Source organism: Porites lutea, chromosome 7 (genome assembly GCF_958299795.1).
Source record: "Porites lutea chromosome 7, jaPorLute2.1, whole genome shotgun sequence".
In the NCBI taxonomy this organism is placed as follows: Eukaryota; Metazoa; Cnidaria; class Anthozoa; order Scleractinia; family Poritidae; genus Porites; species Porites lutea.
The window spans coordinates 5,207,248-5,232,996 of record NC_133207.1 but is presented as its reverse complement, the minus strand read 5'-3'; the positions used below and the strand labels follow the sequence as shown (position 1 = coordinate 5,232,996).

Below are 25,749 nucleotides of genomic sequence, written 5' to 3'. Positions count from 1 at the left end.
GTCGCAGAACAACATCACTCGTTACGCGCTCATTATAGTTCAGGTATAACTGCGCATTGTTTTATATATTATTTAAAAAAAACTGACAGATTTGACAGGTTTCTGACAGGTTTTCCTACCTTTTTTGCGTGTAGGTACGCTATGAATGTGGTTTGATATCCATTTTGCAGACGTGATTTGACAAGGTGATGATACCCGCCTTTTCCTAAGGAAACCGCGCACAGCGCTACCTAACAGTAATCAAAGTACGTTTCAAATGCGACGCTGAAAATTCTAATTAGCTTGCTTTCTTTTAGGAACACGCTTCAATTAGCCTCGACGATATCTCTTACACCCTTAGCTACATTGTAGGCTGTGACTCGAAACACAAAAAATATTTGTTGAAAGCCTCGGCAACTTCAGAAGTATTATTCATGGTTGGACTTTGAAACATTCGATTGCAATTTCACTAATTACTTTCATTACTTTTAATTGGGATGAATAATACGGTTGATGACCCTGAAAAAAAAAAAAACGCTTACCAAGTGCTGCGAGTAGATACCGGGCTACCGTGGCAGATAAGGGCCACTTCCGCCTCTCGACTTCTGAGTTCAGACTTCCGACTTTTGATCATGATTCACGACATGTACTGTTATATTTATAAAGTTAGGAAAAGAGAGTTATATCAAGCAATTGAATTTTACTGGAAATTTTAACGCTGTCCTGAATATATAATAGGGAAAGTTAGGCAAAATATGGTTCCAAAGGGGAGGAGGGAGAGAGGATGGCTCCTTACCAATTTCAGTAATTAAATAAAAACGGAAACTTTATTTGTGTTTTTGAATGTACAATTGCAAATCTCGCTACATATACATTAGGCAATTTACCAATGCTTCTTGCCATTGAATTATTAAAAAAAAAAAGAAGAAAAGAAAATCAAAATTGCTTTAAGTCTGGGCTTTCCCAATTCCTATTTCTGCAACAAAAGATGTAATACGTTGCTCCAGTGGCTATATTGATCGTTTTCTTGATTATATAAAGTTGCTGCTTTTTGTCAATTGCAATGTCATTCATCATGTCTAGAACGTGGAGCATTCATCGGAGAAAACACCAAGGGAGCTCGTGGAGAGATTTAAAAATTTCACACATCTGTTATTTCTACTCATTTCTTTGATCAAGTTCAGATATTTTTCTTTTTACGCACTGCATTGTTATTAAGGTTAGACTCGAAACCAACTGTTAATTCTAGAACATAATGGCATTTGGACTGGATTAGGAAGAGAAGATCTGGGCCATAATATTCACCAGTTGTTATTGAGGGATTCAGAAAACAATTAACTGACTGGTATAGAGTGAAGAGTGAAGTGACTTGGCAATGAAGTTAGTGAATGAGTCGTGTCTCCAGGTAAAGCGATCAAGGTACTGTTGACAACCAGCGACAACATGAAGGCGTGATTCAGGATTAAGGCAAAAGGAGCAATCAGGACTTTGTGATAATCCCCAGTATTAATAATCTTATAAAAAGCTGCACACAAAACTTCAGCAAAGAATTCATAAAAAGAAAACGTCAATATAAATACAAAATTCCGGCAAAACTTCTTCGCAATTCAAAACTCTAAGAAATCACATAGAGTTATAAAAAATCAAGTCAAAAGTCTCAGTGGATGACATAAACGTCAATGCGCTGATTCAAATAATACTGATAAGTTTCTGATCCATGAGGCGAGATATATATCTCTTGCTTTTCATTTTCCGTGCCAATTTCCCGACAAGAAGGCGTAAACATTTAAAAGAAAGGAAACACATCAACAGTCCTATTTAATGGCTCCTTTAACAAGTTCGACGTCAATATCAACATTCTTAATTTCACATGGCACTCTTCTTGTCCTAGAGCCCTCAGGACAAAACAACGCAGATCTCAAGAGTGCGAATGAGGTTCTGGGTCTGATCCATGAGATGGTTTTGGCATACTGCTCCCCTTTTTTGATGGCAATCAGCTGTGCTAAACGGCTATGATACATCAAGCACTCCTTCAGTCCCATCCCGCCAGTTGTGGTGAAGACCAAAGGTGTAAATGTTCCATGCTCGATTTCAAGAACTCTCTTTGAGTAGAGACGCTTTTCCTCGTTCTCATGGATACGATAAATTTGTTGTGGTTTTAGGTTCCTATACGATACAGCATTAGGGCGACAGACCCTCACATCGAAGAATGCCGATGAATGGCGCTCCCAGAACCCACGTGCGTGGATATCTAACCTCGCATCCTGAGCTTTATTAGATCCTCTGTTCAAAATGTTCGCCGGAGATGTCTTGGAGGACTGGCTCGAGCTCGACATCGCTGCACACCACACTCAGAAATTCAACTTCGACATCTCTTAGCTCGTTGTAGCGTTTAGTAATAAAACCTCCTAGTTTTCAAATCATAGAGTGATCAACCGTAAAGGCCTCCCCACAAGCACATGTGGAGGGGATTTCTTCCACTGGCCAGTCGTAACGTAGTTTAACAGCATCACGGAACTCCCTCTTATTCAGGTTAAAGCCCAAATCCTGGAGAGGAGGCACTGTAAGCCATGCTGATGATCCCTTTTCTGCCACCAGATCTTCTAGCTGCTCGCTAAGTCTTTCTTGGTGCCGTCTCCTTAATACGCTCTGCCCTGTGTTCGAGTTCCTTTAATTTTTCACTTCTTACCTCCTGTTGTGCTACTTTTAATTTGCGAGGGAATCTTCTGGTAACTGATGTGACTGGGATACAATTTGCTCAAGAAGGGGCTTTGTTTGTTGACAGGCGAAGCATATTCGTGCCAGTTTCTTCAAGGGAAGGGTTTCCCACGAGCATATGAGATATTGCATTCTCTAAGGACTCTAATAAATTAGAGCCATTAGCTTGTGGTTGAGATAGGGCAAATTCAGCTAACTAAGCTATGTCATTGATCCAATTGGTCACCTTGTTGCTAACATATTCGTCTAAATACTCCCTTGAACCTATTGTTGCCCCAAGGTGTTTCTGCCCTTGTACTGTTCATTTTTAATGGACGTGTCCTTGAAAGCTTCCCTGACACTTCTTCCTTTAATGGTTTTGTTAAATAACAGAGGGCAATGAAATGCTTTCCCACGGAACTCAACTGGTGACATTTTTGGGGCAGGATATTACACGGGTAAGGCACACGACTTGTTTTCTTGCTGTTAGGTAAATGGTAAGCCATAGACCGAAAGCAAATATGGCGGATCTAGCGGTCGGCCCGGGTCTAGTTGCGCGAAAGCGCGGCTAGGAGGCCTCGAGAGTCTTGTTTTGACTGCGCGTCTTAGCGATTCAGTCGATCAATATGGTTTCCTTCGAGTTGTTCGAGAGCCAGCAAAGAGGAGATTTAACTCCAGCAGAGACGCTAGTTGATTATCTTCGCTTTGCCAAGGTTCTTTACGAAGAAAGAAATGGATTCAAGCGATTCGGCGCGGCGAATGGAGGCACTTTACTACAGTTTACTATCAAGGAGTTAAAAGAACGAAAGTGTGCTCGCTCACGAAACTATTAGAATGAGTGAATAACTGAAAGATTCATGGTTCTGTTTCAAGTTTGCTTTGTCCGTTCTCTTGCCAAGGAAAGGTAAATATCCTCGAGAACGAGTGAATCCGCCGTCGCGACTTACCAATCTTTAGGCGCTGTCTGGGACACAACGACAGGCAACAAGGCCGAATGTTTTCACAGTCTTCACGATCCTGTGTTCAAGAGTTTGAGCAGTGCCATAAAAGAAGCAATTTTGGGAAATTGCCATTAGTTTATCTCGAAACCATTCGACAAGTTGCTAAAATAGATCACGCGCAAGGTCAAATACAATGCTTGAATACTTGCACGCTCTTTCTCTGCCAGAACCTTTTTCCTTCTTCTTACCTTCTTAGCGTGCAACGCTTCCTCTGTTAGTTTTTTCAATCCACTTTAGTCAAGGACTGTTCTTGAAATATGTCGCTTTCTTCTGGGTCTTACACAGATTCACAGGTCACGCTTGTAAGATTACCAGGCGGTTGTTATTGTTGTTGTTATATTTTAATGCAGCTGTTTTCAGCGTGAAATCTAAAAGATCTTACAGTCCACAGCGGATGCTCCCGTTCTCGAGAATGTTTACCTCTTGTTGGATAAATAAAAAAACATGAAAACGTCTTGGAACAGCACCATCTGTTGTGAAAATCATTTCATTCAAATACTTTCGTGAGTCCTCTCATCTAAAGCAAGTGAAGCGAGCACACTTTCGCTGTAAAGTGCTTCCCATCGCCGCGCCGAATCGCATGAATCCTTAACTTTCTTTGTGAAAAGATCTCGGGAAAGTAAAGGCTATTCCAGCTAGAGTAAAATCTTCTTTTTGGTGGCTCTCAGGTATGCAACAACTCGGAGCAAAACATATCGATCGACATAATCTCTAAGACGCGCAGTCAAAACGAAACTCTTGAGGCCTCACTAGCCTCGCTTTCGCGCAACTAGACCCGGGCCCGCCGAGAGGTCCGCCATATTTGCATTCGGTGTATTGTAACTGTTTATCCTGTATCCCGTATTTAGTGAGCTTACTCTGGAGGTGAATATGGGGAACAGAATCGTCAAACGCTTAGCAAAGATTGATAAAGATTGCACCAGTTGAATGACCAAGCTCCGAATTCTTTCTTATAAATCCCACTAGTCGTGTTACAGCGGCTTGCGTAGAATAACCTTTACTGGTTCCCACAGAGGGGGGTAATTTGACTCTAGGCAGTTAACGAGTTGATTGTGGACAGCCTTCTTAAGAACGTTAGACACTAAGATAATAGGGATATGGGGCGATAATTATCCCCGCATATCGTCATGCTTGCCTGCCTTGAACAATAGTACCACCTTAGCTGTCTTCCAGTCACAAGAAACCCTTCCTGTGAGAAGAGACATACTGATGAGCCTTGTCAAGGAAAGGGTTATTTCTGCTGCACCGTTAGACACAGTTCTGTGCGAATGACCTCAATGATTGAAGGCTCTTCTCTTTAAATTCCATTATATTGGAACTCGTCTTTGCCTGTGTCGTCATCATCATAATCAACATCGTCGTTAGAGCGATTTTCGCATGACCTTGAAATGAAAACAGGCGAACAAAACAGAAACAACAAACGAACGGAAATAGAGCGATTTGATTGGTTTATCCAACGGATGCAAACATGCGTGGCTTTTGGTGGGTTATTATGGTCAAGCGAACGCTCGGGTGAAAAAATATCATGCCTGAGAACTTTCTGGAAATCAACCGATACTTCGCTTTGACGTCATGCTGCAACACGAATGGTCAATCAGCAATACCTTCTCCAAACAAACACTTACCGAAACCATTTTTCAAGGTCATACGAAAATCGCTCTATCATCAACTATATCCTCATCTTCTTCATTATTATCATTGATCATCTTCACCATTTATAATCATCATCATCATCATCACACTAATCACAATAAGTATCTTTTAGTATAAGTGTCGTGTTCGCCAGCTGTTTTTAATTACTGTTGGCTAATTATCAGATTACTATGTCATTGTCTTTTAGCGTGAATTTCTTTTAAAAATGGATGCAATATCAGTGATGGTCGGATTCTATCTGGGAACAAAAGCATCTGAACTTGTAAGTACAAACATGTATGGAGGTAATGCAAATTTTTCCTTCTAGTGTTAAACTTTCAGGGGCACCCAATGGATCTGTTCCTCAAAATATCTGTTCTTCAGGCACATTTTTGCTGGCTGGGAGATGTGAAAGAAATAATAGTCCTTGGAAGGAAAGTGTTGCTGGGAAAAAGATAATTCGGGGTGTCAGAGGGGATTTGAAGTCTAGAATAGCTGCTACGGGTTACTTGTATGGGTTACTTACCACTCAAGATCTGAATTGTGCCCTATGAAACTTCCCAGTAAGTCAGGTTGCAGGTTGTAAGGTTGCTGGCTGGGAACTCTTCCATCAGTCTTGCTGGGAGTGAGGAACAGATAATTTTTTTCCAGCAATCTCCCAAAATGCTTAAAATAGTCTCAGAAAACTTTGTTCACGCTTTGTTGTTGTTTTTAGGTCTTTTTCTCAAAATTTCCCGTTGGGTGCCCCTGAACTTTTTTGTGTACAACTGACCGCAGTGAATGGCTTAAACATTTAATTCAAACAGAAAAGAAGACCTTCATATCTTCAAACAACCGGGTTATTTGGTATTTTAAAGTACTTTCTGGATGCTGTTCAATGGGTTACGAGCCTCTTCTTTTCATTTATTAGACTATTCTATAGATTGCTGAGGAATTGTTCACAAGCTGCGTTAACATCTTTGTATTATAGTCAGTACTGTTATTTGATACCATTATTGTAGCGTTTAGAATCGCGTAATTTCATCATTTTTGTGAAAAGAGCAGTAAAAGTCATTAAATTACAAGAAAGAAAATCTTCGTGTTACAATGCCCTCTGTTGTTGTAAAAACGAATAATTATATTGTCGTATGATTCTCTTACTGGGACAGTTTGTTAGACTTTCCCCATTTTCCTATGGTTGTCCCTTGGGATGTGTATTGTTATTCACATTTGCTTATAACCTGTACTGGTACAGAATGACTCTGCAACAGAAGATGATGACGAAGGTGATGACGATGATGACGAAGAAGTGGTCACTATTCTGCTGGAGGATAAATACCGCGTGGGTTCCTTGGAGAAGATGATCTCGGTCATGGCGGTGTTGGTTGAGGAATCGCGATGTGAAAGGTGTGTACAGCTGCCGTAGCTGACTATTCTGTCGTTTCGGTAGGGTAGTGAAACTTCACCAGTTTCAAAAAAGCTCAAGACACTTTTAGGATCATAGATGCGGTGTGTCAGTCATCGTATGATTTATATTCCTTAGTCTTGTTCTGAGCTCTGTTGATTCCCATATCGTATTCAGCACTTAAAGCGACAGTTTCGAACCGTGGAAGGTGGAAGCGGGGCGGGGGGTTAGGGGAGGGGGGTAATTCCCTTGTTTTCGATTTCTTCCTCTGAGGTGTAGTGAAGTAATTAAAGTGCTGTGGCTGTTTTTATTGTTTGTTCGTTTTTTGCGACCAGTATGGCAACCTCTTTGCAACTTCTTGCTGCTTGTGGTCGAGGGTCCCCCCCCCCAAAAAAAAACAAACAATTTCCTCGAGTATGAGCATGTTCCTTCAGGAATGTTTTCACCTTGTGTACGGATATATGCCATGATGCTAGAACAGAAATATACAAAACGAGAACAACACGTTTTATGTTAGGAATAAGGGTCGCAAGTTGTTGATGATGTTAACCGCAGATTTTAGTGACGTATTATTTTTCTTTTTCATTACTTATGGTTCGTATAGGCGAGTCTTTGTTAACGTCATTATTTACATTTTTCCTCATTAGCATACGACTTAACTCATAAACTCCGTGGCCGTATACAGCTACTTCGAAAAAAGTTGTCGGAAAGAGCGACAATCCCGAAAGGTATTGTGGGTGGTTTTGAGTTCGCTGTTCTTCACAGAAATTTGAAAGGATGGCACGAGAGGCCATGGACATATGTTTGCGAGTGCTAAAGGAAAGCAACAATAGAATTTTTGACAGCTGCAGTGCCAGGAACAGTGTATTGATCATATCCCATATTACCTTTCGGGATTGTCGCGTGCACATTTTTGCCGACAACCTTTCTCGAAATAGCTGTATATGAACTAAATGCAAAAGTCAAAAGAGCTGATTAACTTGAGCTATTTGTACAAATTTCAGCTCTTTGCACGCAATATTGAAGGAAATATCAGCCATCGAAAATTTCGAAATTGCTGGGTGGCAAAAAGTTAATGAGCCATACATTCTTTGCAACATCGAGTTTTTAAAAGAGACTTTCTCCGAAACCATTTGGTACATGGGGCTCAAATTTTCAGAGATAACTGAAATTGTTACGCTCTTTCAATATTCAGAGGTTTTATCAGATAATGATGAGCAAATGTTAATGAGGCCAAAAATGTAAACAAAGATTCGTCTATAACAAAACTTACATCACCATTTATAGGACATATATCTTAATTCAAGGAGCACCACTTACACTACATCTCTTTCTGCACCATTGGAAAAATCTGTAACTTTAATAGAAATCGGGTTGTTTGAAATAGGTCTCCGTCTGTTGCCCAAAAAGATTGGGGAGTAGGGGGGGATGGGGGGGGGGGGGGGTGTTCGCCCTCTTACGCGGCATGAAAATAAACGGAATGAATGCACAAACCAGTTTATGGCTGTTTGAATTTTTAGAAACTGGTTTTAGCTTAGTGCTGACTAAGTGATTAATTTTCTTTGGTTTGCCAGACAACTTCATCTGTCAGAAAATGATTTAGCTGCACTTACTGGTGGAAAGGTATCTGTTGAGCGTCGTGTGTTTTGTCTACTTTACAGAATCTCTTTCGGGTTTTGGTTTTCACTCTTTAATATATAGATGTAGCCAAGGCCAAAAGGGAAGCTCTCGAGGGATCTTGTAAGAGAAGTCTTCCTCAAGTAATTCAACTTTTGCCTTTAGCAGAACGTAAACTGAATTCTACCTTGTAAAAATGGACCTGAGCCCGCGATCAAATGAAAACTAAAAGCTGGTCAGCTGATAACTTTAAAAGATACGTCACCTCTATGAGTTGTATACCTGAGCCCCCGATACAGTTATGTGACAATGGTCAGCGGATACCTTTGTTTGACAGTTGTCAATGACCATAACATGTCCAATAACAAGATAAACATGAAAAGTATGCAGTATGTCTTACTTGGACGTCCAGCTAGCAAGTGTGCCCTTTCACATCCGCTAATATGAATGTGTAGACGTACGTACGAACGATTTTATAAGAACCAAAATTCTTGGAGGCATAGAGAACCAAATTTTCTTACCAATGGTGCTCCAGTGCGCCGGGGAGAGTTCCGCTATTAGTGTACTTGAATGATGAGTTAATTTTTACTTGCAGGGATTTCCATTCCTTTTCCAAGCCATTAAAGACAGCATCAACCTGCGCCACACAACGAACCTGACCTTCAGCCTGTGTCGATACAATGTCAAGCTCGCGGAAAATGTGAGTCAAAATTACTAATGTTTCGGATTCTTCCCACAAACAAGTAAAAAGGGACAGACTTAAAACGACTCTTCTACCGCTTATATCCACGGTCGTTTATTAGTAGGTTTCCTAAAATACGTGCAGTAGGTCCTCTCCGAGTAGCCCTGAGCCTCTGTTTCAAGATTAGGCTAAGTGCGAATGCAGTAATGTGAAAATGATTTTTCTTTTTATTCTCATGCAAATAATACTCATTTTCACAAGAAAGCTTTTGCTCTTTGCATCTTTTTGAAAATGAGAGTTTTTGGAACTCGGTAATAACCTTTCCACGAGTGGTTTCGGCTCCACGAAATACTGTACCGATTGCAGAACATTGCGGAGGAGCCTCCAAGAATGTGAGCACAGATGCAGAAAGGACAGTAGCTCCCACTGAGCTTCAAAGCACTCAACATTGCACCAGAAAAACTGTGAATTGAAAATTTATCGTAAAGACGTTTAGATAAAAAAGGCAATAGTGCAGAAATGTGCTTTGCAGTTGCTTAAATTAGAGGTGGTTAATAACACAGTTCTTTTCGTGTGATATACTTCTTTCAACGAATGTCTTTCGTAGAAAAGGGAAAAAAACGTAAATCTTGCTATATTTGTAATCCTTATTCAGGTATTTTGTCACTAGAATCTTGTCTTGGAAATCACACTCCTCTTCTTAAGAGAGCTTTAGCTTAACGTGAGTGTTTGTTTCAGATAATTTCCCTGTTGATGTCCTCGGTTCAGAAATTGCCACCAGAGGTAAGGAAAATGTTGCTTTTAGACTTTTGATGCATTTTAATGCAATTTGAAGGAGTGAAAAGCTAAGAGCGTCACCAGTACCAGTGGTCAGTGTTTGGCCTGAAGGCCGGTGTGCGCAGTAGTTCTCTACATCGTTCTCAAAGCAGAAATTTTTAGGAGAAATAAGAGACTGTCTATTGTTTGATACCTTGACTGTGTGTCGTAACAAGTACGTGTATCAAGTTAAGCTTAAGGAATCCATGTTTATAAAATGAGAGAAACCCGACCCCAACCAGCAGGTGAAATACATAAATTTGACTCTCTCCCTGTAAGTCCCTTACTAACGTCACTAATTTAAAGTTTTAAGTGCACATAATATTGTCAATGCATTGTAACGAACTTAAAAACGTCGCGCGCGATTTAAATTCTACGGTGATGTCACAATATGTAACACTGAAGATGACGGATGTACCGTCAAAACGTGTTTAGTAAATTAAAGAAAGTTTTGTTTATGCGGTTGTCTTGTAATGATGATGATGATGATGATGATGATGATGATGACGACGACGACGACGTTGACGACGACGACGACGACGACGACGATCATCATCATCATCATTACTTTGGTGTCAACGTAACAATCACATGTTTGCTTACACTTATTTATTGCCCCCTGCGGCAGTCGCATTCTTTCTTCAAGCTGTTGTCAATGTTGACAGAGATGCAGGGGGGTCCACCTGGAATGCCATCGTTTACTAACCTGACACTTGCTCGCATTTGGGAGGTAAGAGTTGTTGCAGTTATTTACCAATTCTGTTAAAAAGTCTCGCTCACTTGTTTCTATTTTATCATAACCCTTCTACATTTATTAGCACTTTCCTTTCCTTTCCTCGAAAAGTAGCCGGGGAAAATCCGCGTCCCCGGTCCGCGGCCCATACTGTCACCCCTATTAGGTATTGTAGGTCTCCAAAGAAAATAGGCCTTAGCAGCTTCACCGATATGATACTCACAGTGTCACCAACAGCACCATAGGAGTGTTTTACTACGTACTTTTCATTTGTATGATCACAATAACACAGATGAATGAAAGGTGACGGCTATCATGATTGCTCATCTCTTACTAGTCCCAAAATCGTTTGCTGAACACGTAGATGCTTAATATGTTGAAACGATTATTTTCATGCTTTGGAAGCACGGTAAGAGTAGATAGGGACCTTAAGCAACGACGACGGCGACGTCAACGAGAACTTCATAGAAGCAATAGGTTTAGATTGGCCAAAAAAAAGAAACAAATCTGCCCGTGCATCACGCTTTTTTGCACATTTCTTTGCCGTCACTGCACGACTACGACGTGAAATTCCACGTTTTATGGAGGACGTGAACACAAAACGAAGACTTTCTTTTTCTTTACCTGAACTTCGATACGGTCTTTTAGAATTAAACTCCAGAAAAAAAAAAATTGCTGACATTTGACGAATTGAACGAGATGGAATAATCACGATAAAATGTGAGGAGCGTGACGTAACTTTTTAAGTATCGTTTTCGTAGTCATCGCCTTCGTTGTTGCATGAGCTCCTTAATAATACGCATAGAGAGCGCAAAGTCGAAATATTTCAACGTGCAAACTTTGTGCCCTGTTTTCTCATTTTTGAAATCAGTATAATGTTCGTGCTTGTTTTCTCTGTCGCAGGCTGCTGAGTACAATGCTGCTCTGTGTATTGACTGGTTGACTTGTATGGCGCCTAGAAACAGAATGGTAGGTTTTTATTCCCATTTTGCCGCTGTTTTAAATGAGGCATCTAAAACAACTTCCCTCGGCGTCGTTTTTTTTGTTTGTTTTTCATTACTTCTTTTTTGATTGGCTAAAAACTCTTGCGCTAGTTTTGCAACTGCGGAGGCTTAATTTTATTCAATATGTCCTTGGGGGCTGGTCAATAAAATTGTGGGGGTAGGTTAAGTTGGGAAGCCCTGATTGGTGGAGGGGGCTATTAATATTTTTGGAAGCCCCGTAGGGTGTGATAAAGTATGTGTGGATTTAAAGGGGTGGTAAGTGGATTTCGTTCACTACGTCGGTGGTGGAGAGGAGTGGGCAGGGGAGTTAAGGAAAAAAATTAGAATTTTGTCCCTGTTTTGTCTCCCCCTTATTTTTATTAAAGAATTTAATACCCTCTAATCTTGAATTAATCGCGTTCGTTAGTCATGCGTTTAGCGGCGTTCTCATGCATTTGCTAGACTTTTGATTGGTATCGTGTAACTGCCTAATATATATTTATATATTATTGCTTTGGTTACTTTACTTTCGAACACATTAAGGCCTCTTAGAAGTAGCGAGTGACTGATAATAATCAATTGATTGATATCTACATTCCTCGCTATGTAGGCTCATCAGTGGGTTCTGGACAACATGGATAAATGGGTTGAGAAGTACTTAATAGCAGACAACAGCATTAGAATCAGAAATGGTAGGTGATCTTAGTCTTGGATATCTTGTAGATACAACTATGCAAAGAGGTAACCGTGTTCCGATATCTTTGTTCATTGCGACTCACTCAGTAAATGCGCAAATATGATAGGTATTGCCCCCCAAATAATCAGTAGAGCTACCTGAAGACCTGAACATTGCTTGTGGATTTTGTTTTTTGTATTCCCTCAGCCTCAGCGTATTTGCTTGTGGGTCTTGTTCCCAACAATCACTTCAGACAGGGATTCAGGTGAGTGCCTGTGTCAGATTCCTTCCTTTGATGTACATTCCATTCCATTTCGTTGGGCTCATGTTTACTTCCTCCATAGAACGCGAAATTAGGAAATTTCACCTCGTACTCTTGCAGTGACGATAAATAAATGCACTTAAAAATGGGGTGTACGTGCAGAGTTGTTGTTTTGTGTATTAAACCTATAGTTTGTTGTTGTTATTATTATTTTGACGTTCTCGTTGCTGTCACTGTTGTGGTTGCTTAGGCTCCCTACTTTAATAACTATCAGTGTCAGTTTTATCCAAGTTTCTCATTTTGCTGGTCAGTAGTAGCTGAGTGAAATTTAAAGGGAAAAATTGTCGTTTACTCGTAATAAATCTAAGGATACCTGTCCTTAATCGGTCATTAAAGCCAAGCTTTCTTCCTGTAAGTACAATCACAGATTGCTGGTGTCATTTTAGGGAATTCAGGCAAAGGCGTTTTTGAGTGACGCACAACAACCGGAAGTGGACTCTTTACATTCCTGTGCAGTGACTTTGCCCAAATTTTCAGTTAAATCGTCTCTTCAAGTGTAAAGAAACCACAAATTGTACAAATTGTATAGGATCAAGGCATATTAAAGGGGAAAAAATCCCCACTTCCGGTTGACTTGTCTCTCTCAAAAGTGTCTTTGCTTAAGCTCGCTTTTAACTACAATTCGCTTCTTTAGATACGAGATAGAGAAAGAAAACTGGGTCGATTTTAACCTTCGCAAAGAATTCTGGGACTGTTGCTAGGGACAGAAAAAAAGTATGACCAATAGCTGACCGGCGTGTCCCCAGTAACCATCCCAGAAACAATTGCGGGACACATTTCGACTCCTTTCCCTTTCCGTTTCTAAAGTAGCGAATGTAACCGCTGGTTGTCCTTTTTTTTTCCCCTCAGGTCAAGAAGCTTTTCTGCGCCTCACAAAGAACTGATGGTAACTGGAGCAGCTCTTTTCATTTAACCCTCAAGGCAATGTTACACCGGGGGATCTGCATCGACTATTCCAGTGCAACACAACGTTGCAACGCTGTTACAATATTGTTTCGAGCTGTAACAACATTGTTTCGGCATTGTTGCCCTAAAAATCGTCGTTGCAAATCGTCTCGTGTAACATCACCTTGGCACTTTTGAGAATCTTATGGTGAGGTTACCTGTCACTCCAACTTTAAGATCGGTGAACGAAATCTTATGGTAGTACCCTTAAACTGAAACCTCTTTTGCAGAACTTTTTCATATTGCCATTTGATTTCTTAGGATTTTAGGAAAAGGAAATTTGAATTTCGGGGGTGGGGTGGGAGGGGTTGTCTCTGCTCAGCTAGAGATTTACATTCTGGTGCTCTCCTGACATCCGGGGTACGGCGTAGTATTAAAACTAACAGAACGTTAATTCTTCAGCGCCACAGTTAATACCACTTCGCATCTGTCATTGGTGTAATTACGATGGTAAAGCCATCGAGTGCGAAAATCTTGGAAGCAATGTCCATGCTGTCCAAACATTGAAACATTGAAGAGTCTTATCTCTTGTATTTCAGCTAAGCAAGGATGCTCTTTCCATACTTCACGAGGTACGGTGCAAAACGTTTCTGGTAGAATGTGTTTTCGTTATTGTTCTGTTACACTTTTGTCGGTTAATTATCAGTTTATTGATTGTTGTTTTGTATTTTTGAACAGATTTTCAAAACGCTGCTAACGTTGCTTGGAAGGGCAAGAAAATACTGCGGTATGTGGATTACGGACGGAATTTAAATTGCTTTGAGTTTTTGGCCCACTATTGTCTTGGTCTGAAAGTGTTAGCTAAAACAACTGGAAATCATTTAGATCGCTGTCGACTACTATTTTTACAACAACAATAAAATTGTGGGAATTGCTTGTCTTTTCCGTATCCCTAGTGTGTTAAATTCGATCAGTGTCTATAGAGTTGTGTTTGTAGGGAGTTGATTATAACACGTTGGCCAGTCATACCACTTTTCGAGTTTCAGATAGAAAGGAACTTGAGCGTACTGCCTTTTGTTGGATGGAAGTCGAAAAAAACAAACACAAAATCTTTCAGCCATGGGAGATTACTTAAGACTAACAGCTCGTTTATTCATGTAAATTAACGATTTTATTGTGGCAGCTATCTTTGTTTCTTTGTCGTTTGTGCGGCAACAGTTAAGAAAATGACTAATTTTACCAAAAAGAGAAGCTGGTGTTAATTCACCTTTTTTACATAAACCATACATACATACCGTTGTCTTCGATTTTTCCTGGGACGACTGTAATACCCAGGAGAAATTGGAAACAGTGGTTTTGCAAAATTTTGGGAGTGCATTATGGGCTGTATGAAAATGGTGAATGTTGGATTAGGGGAGGGGTGGTTGGCAGTTTGCCAGAATTATATACTGATTCATTTTGTTTTTCTCTACCCACCTACCCCTCCGCCAACCCAACATTTTGCGCAAAGTGAGAGTTAGTCTTGGATTAGGAGAGGGGTAGTGGGGGAGTTTGCCAGAACCTTATACCGATGAATTTTTTATCTACCTACCCCTCCCCTAACCCAATGTTTTGTCCCAAGGGAGAAGCTGGTATTTATGTTAGATTAGATGAGAGGCAAGTGGGCAGTTTGTCAGAATGTTAGACTGATTCATTTTTTTTCTGTCACTCTCTCTGTTGTAGATCGTAATATCCATGGTACAACAAAGCTTGTCAGTTATTTTGCTGTGTTGAACTACTGCCTGCTTTCGCGCACTGAAAAAGAAATGGTATGCTGACTGTTGCTATTTATTTTAAACAGTTTTGCTATCATTACAAAAATAATATTTTTATATACCCCTTTGCATGAACACCATTAAATCGTGGGTTACAATTTTACGTACATTCACTGATTTTATAAAGGGAAACTATAATAAGCCTTTAAGCACGACCGAAAGGTGTGCCTTAAGGTTATTTTGTAGGGGAGAAGCGATGACCGAGCGCTGCAGAGCTGGTTTTCTTGCGACCGTATAGTTCAAGGCTCTCACAGTTTTCTGATTTGTCAACGGATATCTTCTCGCTATTCTCCATACATTTAAACTTAAAGCACCAGAAAACAGTGCGACATGTGATATGATGATATGCCCATCTTGCCCGCCCACGCAATCAATCACAACCACAGGTTTAGCTTCATCTTACTGGCTTACTGGATAATAGGGACATTACGATCCGACAACGACGGATGGCAAAGAAATTTACAAAAACAAGCCTGATGCACGTGTAGAGTTGTTGTTTTGCTTATTAAACCTATTGCTTTTTTGACGTTACCGTCGCCGACGCCGTCGTCGTCGCCGTTGTATTTTCTAAAGATCCCTAACAAAGACGGTGTGGTTATCACAGACAGGAAAACTTTACAAATGAGAATGTCAATGCAAACACGCGATTAAGGCTGCGAAGTGCCATGCAAGTCACATAACAGAATTTTTACTACAGGTTTCTAGTAAGATCTAATAAGGGCACGTGGTTAGCAAAACGTTTCGCGCGGGAAGCGCGAGCGAACTTCCAACATCAGTACTACGAATTTTGGCACAATGGCAAGAGAAAAATAGGGAAAGAGAGAGGAAGGGGCGAAGGTTGACCTTGGCGAAGTTTTCATGAGTCAGCTATGAGCAATAGAAACGTGTAATTCATGTATTAATAGAATAAAGTAATTACCTTGGATGAACGTTCATTTTAGTTTGAACTTGATTCCTTGTTACTGCTGTCTTTAGTTCACGCCTTATTGTGCAGAGTTATGGCGTTTGTTTCACCCGCTCATGTCAGAGCCAAACATCGCTGTACATCCAAACAAACAGGTTAGTAATTCCATAATGCGATTAAGCTGCTGCGACACAGTTTGTAGGTATGGAGGCTTAGGCACTTTCTGGGTTCATTTGGGAAAAGAGTGGAAGTACTTATATGCTACTGGTTGCCTTACCCATTTATCAGCCAATCACAAACAACGTTTGTGTACCCTAGGGATTAGACTTGCTACAAAGCGAGCTTCAATGCATGAGGTTGCGCTGCGACCGAGCGAGCGACGAAGTCTCGAGGTCGACTTGTTTCGCGTGAATGAATCTGAATCATATTATAAGTTAAAAAAATGATTGACATATGCTGTGTCGGAAGCGACGTGAAATATCACACACCGTCCTATTGGTCAACTGTCATGACGTCACCGGTAGGGTTTTCGACCGGTGAATTTCGCGCCAAACAGGTATGAAAAGTCCTTTAAAATGGCATAACCAACAAGGAAACAAGGACTTTTAGATAGTCTGCCAAGGGATCTCAGAAGCCGTTGTATCAAAGCTTGTGCCAATTCTCCATGTACATTTACGAGTGTTGAATTGTTTTCTTTCTGTTCTAGCAAATTGCGGTATTAACAAAACCGTAACGGTCCCTTAATCTTCTCTTTATTATTTGTTTAAAGTAAAATTTGTTATTATTCAGTTTAGCAATCACGCTACAAATTTACTATATGAAAGCTATTTCTTGTCAGGCTGTCATTTTTAAGAAAAGAAGTAGAAAACTAAGTTGTACAAGTTGAATTTTTACTTGTTAAACAAGCGACGATATCTCAGTAAACCTACTGTTACTGCTTACTGCTGTGGCTAATTTTTTTCCCAAAGAGATCACCTCTGCTAAATGCCTACGAATAGCCATTTAAAGTTGTAGGTTAGATTGTAAGGCATTCTTTTCTTTTCTTTTCTTTAGGCCCTGTTGATCTTTTGGTTTCACGCTTGCATTGGCTGTGAGGAAAATATCGACTTTATTACGGAAAATAACCACGTTGCCACCAACATTCCGCTCAACTACATTCTGTGAGTTGCCCTCTTAATTAATTCTGTGTATCCATTGTTCAAGTGCTTTGTTTATGTTACTCGTGTTGGGTCCTTCAAAATTCCTAGTCATAGTTTGTCTAGCAAAACCTGCCGGCACATAATAATGGCGTGGAGAGGTCTAAAACAACTTTCCCGGCTTGATTGGCTTAGTTCTTCCACTTTTCCTTGCGACTCCGACGAGCTTCTTTGTGCCTCGGACGGGTGCAATGAACTGTGACGTGGTACAAAAGATTGGAAAGACAGTTAGCAATACCCAGACTACAGCACAAAAGCGAACTAACAATGGTTTCCGCAACACCAACAAACACCCCGTATTATAGCGAATAATCCAAGAATGGTCCACGGTTCCAACTTGTCTGTATTACATTTATAACGAATTACGATTACGGTTGCTAAAAGCGAAACAAAAAATACAAATTACTAAGGAACACAAATTACAGCTATGAAACGACGAAAATACAGGAAACGGAAAGAAACTAAGCGAAAATACTTACAAACGTTGTGTGACTAGAAAGTTGAACGGAAAAAAGGTACGATGGCTAATAAGACTGGACGAAAAAAACTGCAATGATGTTGCCGTGAACGCTAAAGCGAAATGAATTAGAATAAACGATGAAACTTACAAAATGATCTAAGAACAAAGAAAGTTATGCAGAGAAATCTAACAGAATATGAATAGCGATAACTGAAAAGAATGTGAAAGGAATGTGCAGCTCTACAAAGAAGTAAACGCTAAACATATTGACGTGGAATGCGGCCGTAACACCCCGGAATCCCTACTATACTACCAGTAGGGTTCCTTAAACTTGCTATCTCCTATTTGAATCATTTGCTTCAATACCCCTGAAAAGCCCAATGGGGTTAAGGTAATTATCATTTATTTGTCATCAGTGTCATAAATTATTGAACTTGGTGGAGCAAAATATCTTGTCTGTTGATCTACGATAATTGATCCCTTCGTCTCTGACAAGTCAATTTGCTTTCCTCAATCTCGCACAATAATATACCCTTCCGGGGGTTTTTCTACCTTTTACATGGACCAGTTGACGAAACTCCTTCGACACCGCTACAAAAAGTGTCTTACAAACTAGTAGAGTTGCCGAGTTTGAAAGTTATTTGTTGGCGTGTAACGAAGATGAACTTGGTGGAGCAGAACATCTTGATTTGATTATGTGTCTTGATCGTCGATAATTGATCTCTTCGACTCTGATAAATCAAGATGCTTTATTCAACGTCGCGCAATAATAGACTCTTCCACGGGTTTTCAACTTTTGAAGTCGCGAATTTTTATAGACGTTTGTATGGTGTAGGGTAAGTCTGTGCTCCCCACCAGACAAATCTGTGTAACAATTCGCGGCTCTGCAAAGGTATAACTTCGCTCGCTACAAATGTATCACTTTCACACTTGGTAAGTTCACTAATTTCAAGCGAGAAATGCCCTTTTTTTTATTGGTTGTATGTTATGATAACAGGGAGTCGAGGAGTCCTACGACGCAGCTGTAACTGAATATTTTCAACCTTACCATTCGTTTGTGGATAAACTTCTTCGGTTTGGATTCAATCAGGATAAAGTACCCGATCATGTTATAGCTTGTAGTAAGTGCTGTAAATAATTGTGCTGTTCTTACTACATGCCATCGAGAGCCATAATGGGATTATGGCTCTTGATGCCATGGCCCGTAGTTAGCACCGTAAATAATTAAGCCAATTCCCAGTTGCGCCAATCCTCTGTTTCATTGCGAGGCTAAGTGCGGAGCTCTTGATATGAAAAAGATTCTTTGTTCTCGTGCAAATAAAACTCATTTTTAGAAGAAAGGTTTTACACTTATCCTCGTATGCTTTTCCAGCAAGAAGCAGATACATATCTTATTGTAATTCTTTCAAAATATTTTCCGCTTCTCTTTGGCCTAAATCACCCGTCAAGTTTTTCATAGCCAACTGGCGCTGACCAAATTTGAAAAATTATGCAGGTCTCGGAGGGAGCTTTGCGACGAAACCGATGACTCTTTCTCGATCTCCAAAATTATTATTAACAGTTGTTCGCTGATAGCTTTTACATTGGATGGATAACCCTTAATCCCATTGATTTCTTCTATTCGCATAAATTATAAGCTAATAACGTCGCCTCAAACTATACGGTGGATAATTTTAAAGTTAAAAAGTTATTCTGATTTTTAAAAATCCGTGCTTTTTTTAAATATCATTGTAGATTGGATTCCCTTTTTTACCAATGTATTCACTTCCGTGTTTACATCTCTCAATTTTTTAAATCTATAGAATTTTTAAGAACCTTTTATTATAATCACTATTTGTAAATAGGCTTTTTATCATGATTGTTGTAATTTTATTATTATTAATTTTGTTTTTAGAGGGCCACTAGGGAGGGAGAATACTTGTTTAGAATTTTTAAGATCCTTTATTATAATTACTATTTGTTAATAGGCTTTTTATCACGACTGTTTTAATTTATTATAATCAATTTTGTTTTTAGAGGGCCACTAGGAAGAATACTTTTTATATTTATGTTGTAAAATCTTCTTTATCACACCCGGGTTTAGGTCCCATTGTGGGCGCAACTGTCCCAGCCCATCTCAGTTCAGTACTCTTTTTAAAACATGTCATATTGCGTTCGTGTTTTAGGCCGCCTTCTTGCGGTGGAAGCCATTTCGCTTCACTTCACTTACTTTAGCAAGCTCTGGATGGAAGTGTACCAGAAGGCTGGTGAGGTAAGTCGTGTCTTTTGTTCTAAATGAATGGTTACTTGGCAGGAATGGCGTTAATTGGCGGGCATGTCAAAAGCTGGGATGAACTTTTGGTTCAATTATCCATAAGTAGCCACGTGTTCATGCTCATATTAGCAGCGAGAAATCATCGACCCGGGACCCCGTCCCTTCTTTTACAGCCCTGCTGCTTACTTTAAGTTCTATTTTCCATTGTTTCCATTGTTTCGATTGTGAAAGTAGCCACGGGGTCATGCTCATATTAGCAGGGATAAATTTTCGGCCCGGGACCCGGCCCTTAATTGACAGCCCTGCTGCTCACTTTTGGTTCTATTTTCCATTGTTTCGATTGTGAAAGTAGCCATGGGGTCATGCTCATATTAGCAGGGAGAAATTTTCGGCCCGGGTCCCCGGCCATTAATTGACAGCCCTGCTGCTTACTTTTGGTTCTATTTTCCATTGTTTCCGTTGTGAAAGTAGCCACGGGGTCATGCTCATATTAGCAGGGAGAAATCATCGGCCCCGGACCCCGGCCCTTAAATGAGAGCCCTGCTGCTTACTTTTGGCTCTATTTTCCATTGTTTCCGTTGTGAAAGTAGCCACGGGGTCATGCTCATATTAGCAGGGAGAAATCATCGGCCCCGGACCCCGGCCCTTAAATGAGAGCCCTGCTGCTTACTTTTGGCTCTATTTTTCATTGTTTCCATTGTGAAAGTAGCCACGGGGTCATGCTCATATTAGCAGGGAGAAATCATCGGCCCCGGCCCGGGACCCCGGCCCTTAAATGAGAGCCCTGCTGCTTACTTTTGGTTCTATTTTCCTGTGTTTCTTATGAAAGTAGCCAGGAGGTCATGTTCATATAAGCTGCGGGAAATACCCGGCCCCCGACCCTTAATGACAGCCGTGCAGTGCTTACAGGTGCAACTTTTTCTTTGCAGAATACAAAATACAGCAGTTTTATAAAGCAGCTGTGTCCTCAACCTGAATTCTTAGAGGTAAGATGAACGAATGATCAGTACGTGAAGTGACGTTTGAGAAGTGACCTTTGCAAGTTTAGTTCGCTAGAACCAGCTGCGTTACAGGAAAACACCTTTCATGCTTCAGTGAACCTCAGCGGAAACATTTTCTATCTTGCAATTAAGGGAGTTCCCCAACCCAGTTTTCTCCTTTAAAGTTGTCATTGCAAGTTTTGAGTACGATCTTGCAATCCCTATAATTTGGACGACGAGGGAGAGGGGCGTAAATCACGTGACGTCCTATGATAAGGTCCAGTACCTCGAATCTTTTTGCAACTCTCATATGCAACTGGATGTAGCATATGAGGGAACAGTCAGTCTTTTACCTTTACAATAGAGCTTTTTCATTCACTTGGCCAAGAAAAAGGTTCCACTCCCACTGGCTTTGTTTGTACACCAATATGCCGGACATGTGGTCACGGGAAAAAGGACTTATATACACATGTTAATTTACAAATTTTGCCCGCGCCGACCTCTATGTCACGCAGAGCATTTTGCTCAACTACTCAAACTGTTGACTTGGAGTTTTGCTTGACAATTATTTTGACGTCCAGTTTTGAAGAAGGGTTGTTAAGGAGAACTTGCCTGTAAAACTGTACACTTTTCATAGAGTTTACATATACTTGACGTAAACTGCAAAGAGAGCGACAGTCCTTCGCAAAGCGCTTTGACACTGGCGTAAGTTTTCGCGTTCATCCAATACAAAACGAGAAAAGACATTTCTGTGAAAAGTCTATTGTAAATCGTTTTAAGTCTCTCAGAGCCTTTGTTAATATAACCTGATAAACAGATAGTCCAGTGTTCTTGTTGTACGATTGAGTCCCCTTGTCTATTCAGTACATAGGACTGATCTTACTAGATGAACGGGAAAGTCTGAATGTGCGGGATATCTACACGTTCCTTTGCTGTTTCTATCCGAGGGTAAGCATAATGCATTTTCACTTTAGCATCAGGAATAGGTTGCTCCACCCTGTTACCTGCTTTCGTTTATCATGATTAATTGATCAACGAAAATGAATTTTAGTTAATGAGCAACACTTGTTTGTCCTATGTTCAGTGATTTTCACGTGCAACCTTTACGAACTCTTCATTGTTTATTTGACCAATCACATGGCACTCTTAACTTGCATTCCCATGTGCTTCGTCACTCTGTTTTTTCTTCACGGCCAAGCACAATGTCTTGAAGTTTCTTTTCAAATTCCCTCCCATCCCACCCTTCACTTTGTTTTATTTTATTTTAGTGGACATAGGACTTGCGAAACCTTAATTAAGTGTTATGTTGTCAAGTAGTAATCATTTTATGTATATAACTTATTAATTAGTTAAAGACAGTATTATTGTAAGCAACTTATCTATAGTCATAATCAATTTCTGCGTCGACACGTTGATGTCCCTTTCAGTTACGAGTTTCAACTCGAGGCAATGATATGACATCTATTTAGTTACTTCTTACAATTTTTCTCTGAAGTCAGTAGTGTATTTTCAATAAAAATTGGGAATGGGGATGAAGTGCTCCTCGCGTCACACTTTTCAGACTTTTGCCCCCATAGACTCGACATTCTGTACTCCTGGGATGTACATATAGGTCAGTGAGGGCCTCAGGGAGGCCCACGATTGGTCACAGCCGACCCTGAGGGGAGGACCAACTCCCTCCCCTATATCGGTCTGTGCATATTTACCCAAGAACGGTCACAGTCGGCCCTGGGAGGAGGCCCAACTCCCTCCTCGATGCCGTCGGTGTACCACCCTGGTGGTAGGTTTTATTTAGCTCACAAAAATCCTGGAGTACATAGGGCTGACCTTTTAAGTTTCAGTGGAGCACTTTGTCACCCACTTTCTCTTTTTGAGCCACACCAAGTTGCTGTTCAGTATAATAACTTTGGGTCCCCAAACATGAGGAAGTTTATTAACTGAAGAGTAGTCAGTTCAGGTTGCAGTTTTCAAACCTTTTGTTCTCCTTCCTTTTGCCTCCCTCACAGGTGTCTAAGCAGGTGTTGGTAAATCAGTGGACTAACTTAGTCAAGACACTTGTAACGAAAGTAATTGCCGACAGACCTGCAGCGGAGAAGGCGAGTGACGCGGATCTGTGTGTTATAGCCAAGAGACTTACTGCGGTAAGTTGTTCGGATAGATTGGTTTTAACCTGAAACTTCAGTGCCTAAATGCTCTCAATCTGGCCTCTTAATCTGGATAGCGCTATTGGCCTGCCTCGTAGATCAGTCGGTTAGAGCGCTGGTACATCTACTTCTGTGCACTACTTATCCCTTACTCAGTACTTAAATTGCTTTTATGGCTGTGTCTATGATTGAAACTCAATGTAATAATAATAATAGTAATAATAGTTCCGTTATTTAGCCTCGGCACTATTTATAGCGCTAATGCTAGTGGGGCCGAGCAAATGCCTTAAACAAATAATCCAAAATAAATCTTAGCAGGGTTAAGAATCCCAACTGGCCGGAGGCAAACCAGCTGGCTAATTACAAACGCGGCCGAGGATTTGAACTCGGGACTACCGTGAACAAATCCAGTTAGCGGTTGGAGCGGGACTTGAACTCGGTGCCTCCGAATTGCAAGTCCAGCGCTCTAACCACTCGGCCACGCTGCCTTCCATACTTCAGCGTGCTCTGTCAAACAAAGCCTAATGAGCAGTACTTTCACACAACAGGAGGTGTTTTTCAGTATTACTATAGAGACGTTCCTAACAGCAATAAAATTTCGCAGGAACTCCGAGCAATGTCTCTACTGTTCTCTGTTCGGGCGCCGCAGAAGTCCGACATCAGCCCACTACTACAGCCGAGTCTTGATGCACTTCTGTCAGTCTGTCGCAGGTATCAAAACGAAAAACAAGAAAATGCAAAGGCCACGCGCGCTGCGAGCGAGACTGAGCAACAGCAGAAAAACGAAGAGTCCGAGGACAAGAAGACAGGTGGAGAGGCGGAGCCGGTGAAAAAGCGAAGGAGAACGTTAGAAGGCGAAGAACAAACAAGTTCTAAAGGAGCATCCGCATCGTCTGATGTGCCAGGACCTAGCAAGGATGATGACAGCGTTGCTGGTCGGAAAAGGGAGAAAGTCCAGAGTAGCTCCCAAAAACAATCCCCAAAGAGTGGATCAATTTGGGGCTCAAGGCCGCCAACTGATTGTGTGGACTCGCTAGTTAAAGCTATTCAAAGCGCCATCACCAAAATCCCTGTATAGGTAACAAACATGAGAGGAACAGTCTGGCATTCATTGAAGTACTGTTGTAAAAGACACTTTGGCCTTAGGAGTTTGTTTGCTGCCAGATGAGTCCTAAGCTACGGGAATCTTTGAGTGTTTTTGTGGACTGCTTTTGCAGCGTTTTAGTTTCCAGTGCACAGCGGGAAAAGCCAAGAAGTTTTCGTGTTTTTTTTTGTTTCCGAGAACTTGTGTATTTGGAATAATAAATGGAAATGAACTGTACCCCAGAAACGTTGGGAACCGGTTGGACAACAATCCAAAAACGATTTGATTTGAATCGTGGTGTTGACGTTTTTATACCCGTGAAAAAGCCTGCCTTGTACTTTGCTTCATTCCCTTCCACTGGGCTAAAATTTGCATTATGCAGTGAAAGGAGGGTTTTGGAGAGTTAAAGCAACCATGCACCTTTTCACCTTTCATGGCTTCCTGCCGGTGACAATGCAAGCCCCGGTAACTAAACATACAAGACTAAACAGGGAAGGCAGACAAGCCGGGTGGGAGTGGTTTCCTTTTCCCGGTTTATCGTTCTCCGACATGGACAATCAGAACTCCAGTCTGGGTCTTCCAGTCTTCAAGACTTACTAAGTCTTTTCTTTCAACTTAAAGCCTGTCCATCAAGTACGGGTTTCTAATTTCGGCTTTTTAAAAAAATGAGAGTATTGTAGGGAGGTGTATTTTATGGACTTTGTATCCCTATATTTGGAAAGATTGCAAGTTACATTGTATGTTCACAATTTTGCAAATCTACAAGAGAAAAGCGCTTTCACCGCCTTTTCTGACTTTGCGAAAAATAAACGGCTTTAAGATAATACTTACCTTGAAAGTAGATGATACCATTGTGCGTAGAGGCCACCGTCAAATCAGAAATATAACCATGAAGATGTGCATGTTATACAATTGTAAATGCCCACCGTAACGCGAGTAACAACCTGAGAATTAGAAATAGGTGATATAATGTCACGTGGGTAACACATTCCCCCTTGGAGTCAGGCGATATAATTGCAAATTTCACCGTTTCATCTTGGTAAATATTTTATTCTTGAGAAAAAAAACAATATTGGTCTTGTTATTTATCACTGAGAAAAAAGGTCTTACATTAACTTCCTCGTTGAAAGCTCTTTCAGTGCATTTAAAATTATATAGCAGTCGTGTGGAGATTTTGTTCGGAAAAGAAACAGAGATAATAAATTTGGATGATGTAGAAGTAAATTTTTATTGAAATTGTTCATTAATGTTGCCGTTGGTGCATTCTGCAGATAACAACGTATTACCGTGGAAGCTCTCGTAACTGACACTCTGGTAAGCAAACAGCTCCACTTACGGCCACCTTTACAAAAGTCCGTTTTTCTCAACTCCTGTACAAACCCTGTATTTTTACATTCTCGTAAGCGGCCAGGTCCAGGTACGAACACCTTTTCCGCGTCCCGAAAGTGTCCGCTTACGAGAGCTTACACTGTATTGCAAGAAACGATTGCAACGACGATTTTTAAG

The 25,749-nt window shown here is 40.7% G+C and overlaps 2 protein-coding genes and 1 long non-coding RNA gene across 3 annotated transcripts in view; all 3 read left to right on the top strand.

Moving 5' to 3' along the window:
- The first annotated feature begins 3,302 nt into the window (after positions 1 to 3,302).
- Positions 3,303 to 25,749, top strand: part of LOC140944326 (ubiquitin carboxyl-terminal hydrolase 34-like) — a 51,754-nt gene continuing 29,307 nt past the window's right edge. The window contains exons 1-5 of the mRNA XM_073393488.1: positions 3,303 to 3,484; positions 4,526 to 4,541; positions 5,518 to 5,592; positions 6,544 to 6,695; positions 8,268 to 8,316. Of these exons, the coding sequence (XP_073249589.1) occupies positions 3,303 to 3,484; positions 4,526 to 4,541; positions 5,518 to 5,592; positions 6,544 to 6,695; positions 8,268 to 8,316 (474 nt within the window). The remainder of the gene's footprint in view (positions 3,485 to 4,525; positions 4,542 to 5,517; positions 5,593 to 6,543; positions 6,696 to 8,267; positions 8,317 to 25,749) is intronic.
- On the top strand, positions 14,033 to 17,279 carry LOC140942840 (uncharacterized). Its single transcript, XR_012166573.1, has 4 exons — positions 14,033 to 14,194; positions 15,130 to 15,215; positions 16,197 to 16,280; positions 17,179 to 17,279. It is a non-coding gene; the product is annotated as an uncharacterized lncRNA (long non-coding RNA).
- LOC140943221 (ubiquitin carboxyl-terminal hydrolase 34-like) lies at positions 17,513 to 24,773 on the top strand. Its single transcript, XM_073392290.1, has 7 exons — positions 17,513 to 17,617; positions 18,779 to 18,902; positions 19,947 to 20,032; positions 20,965 to 21,021; positions 21,880 to 21,963; positions 23,022 to 23,156; positions 23,764 to 24,773. The coding sequence occupies exons 1-7, from the start codon at positions 17,513 to 17,515 to the stop codon at positions 24,235 to 24,237; spliced, it is 1,065 nt and encodes a 354-aa protein (XP_073248391.1). The 3' UTR covers positions 24,238 to 24,773.

Bases quoted from the DNA above. Each gene is read 5' to 3' on its own strand.
- LOC140943221 (XM_073392290.1), top strand. From the start codon at position 17,513: ATGAACTGTGACGTGGTACAAAAGATTGGAAAGACAGTTAGCAATACC. The intron at 17,618-18,778 runs GTATTATAGCGA...TTATGATAACAG, and splicing joins GCAACACCAACAAACACCCC to GGAGTCGAGGAGTCCTACGA. The intron at 18,903-19,946 runs GTAAGTGCTGTA...TTCGTGTTTTAG, and splicing joins CGATCATGTTATAGCTTGTA to GCCGCCTTCTTGCGGTGGAA.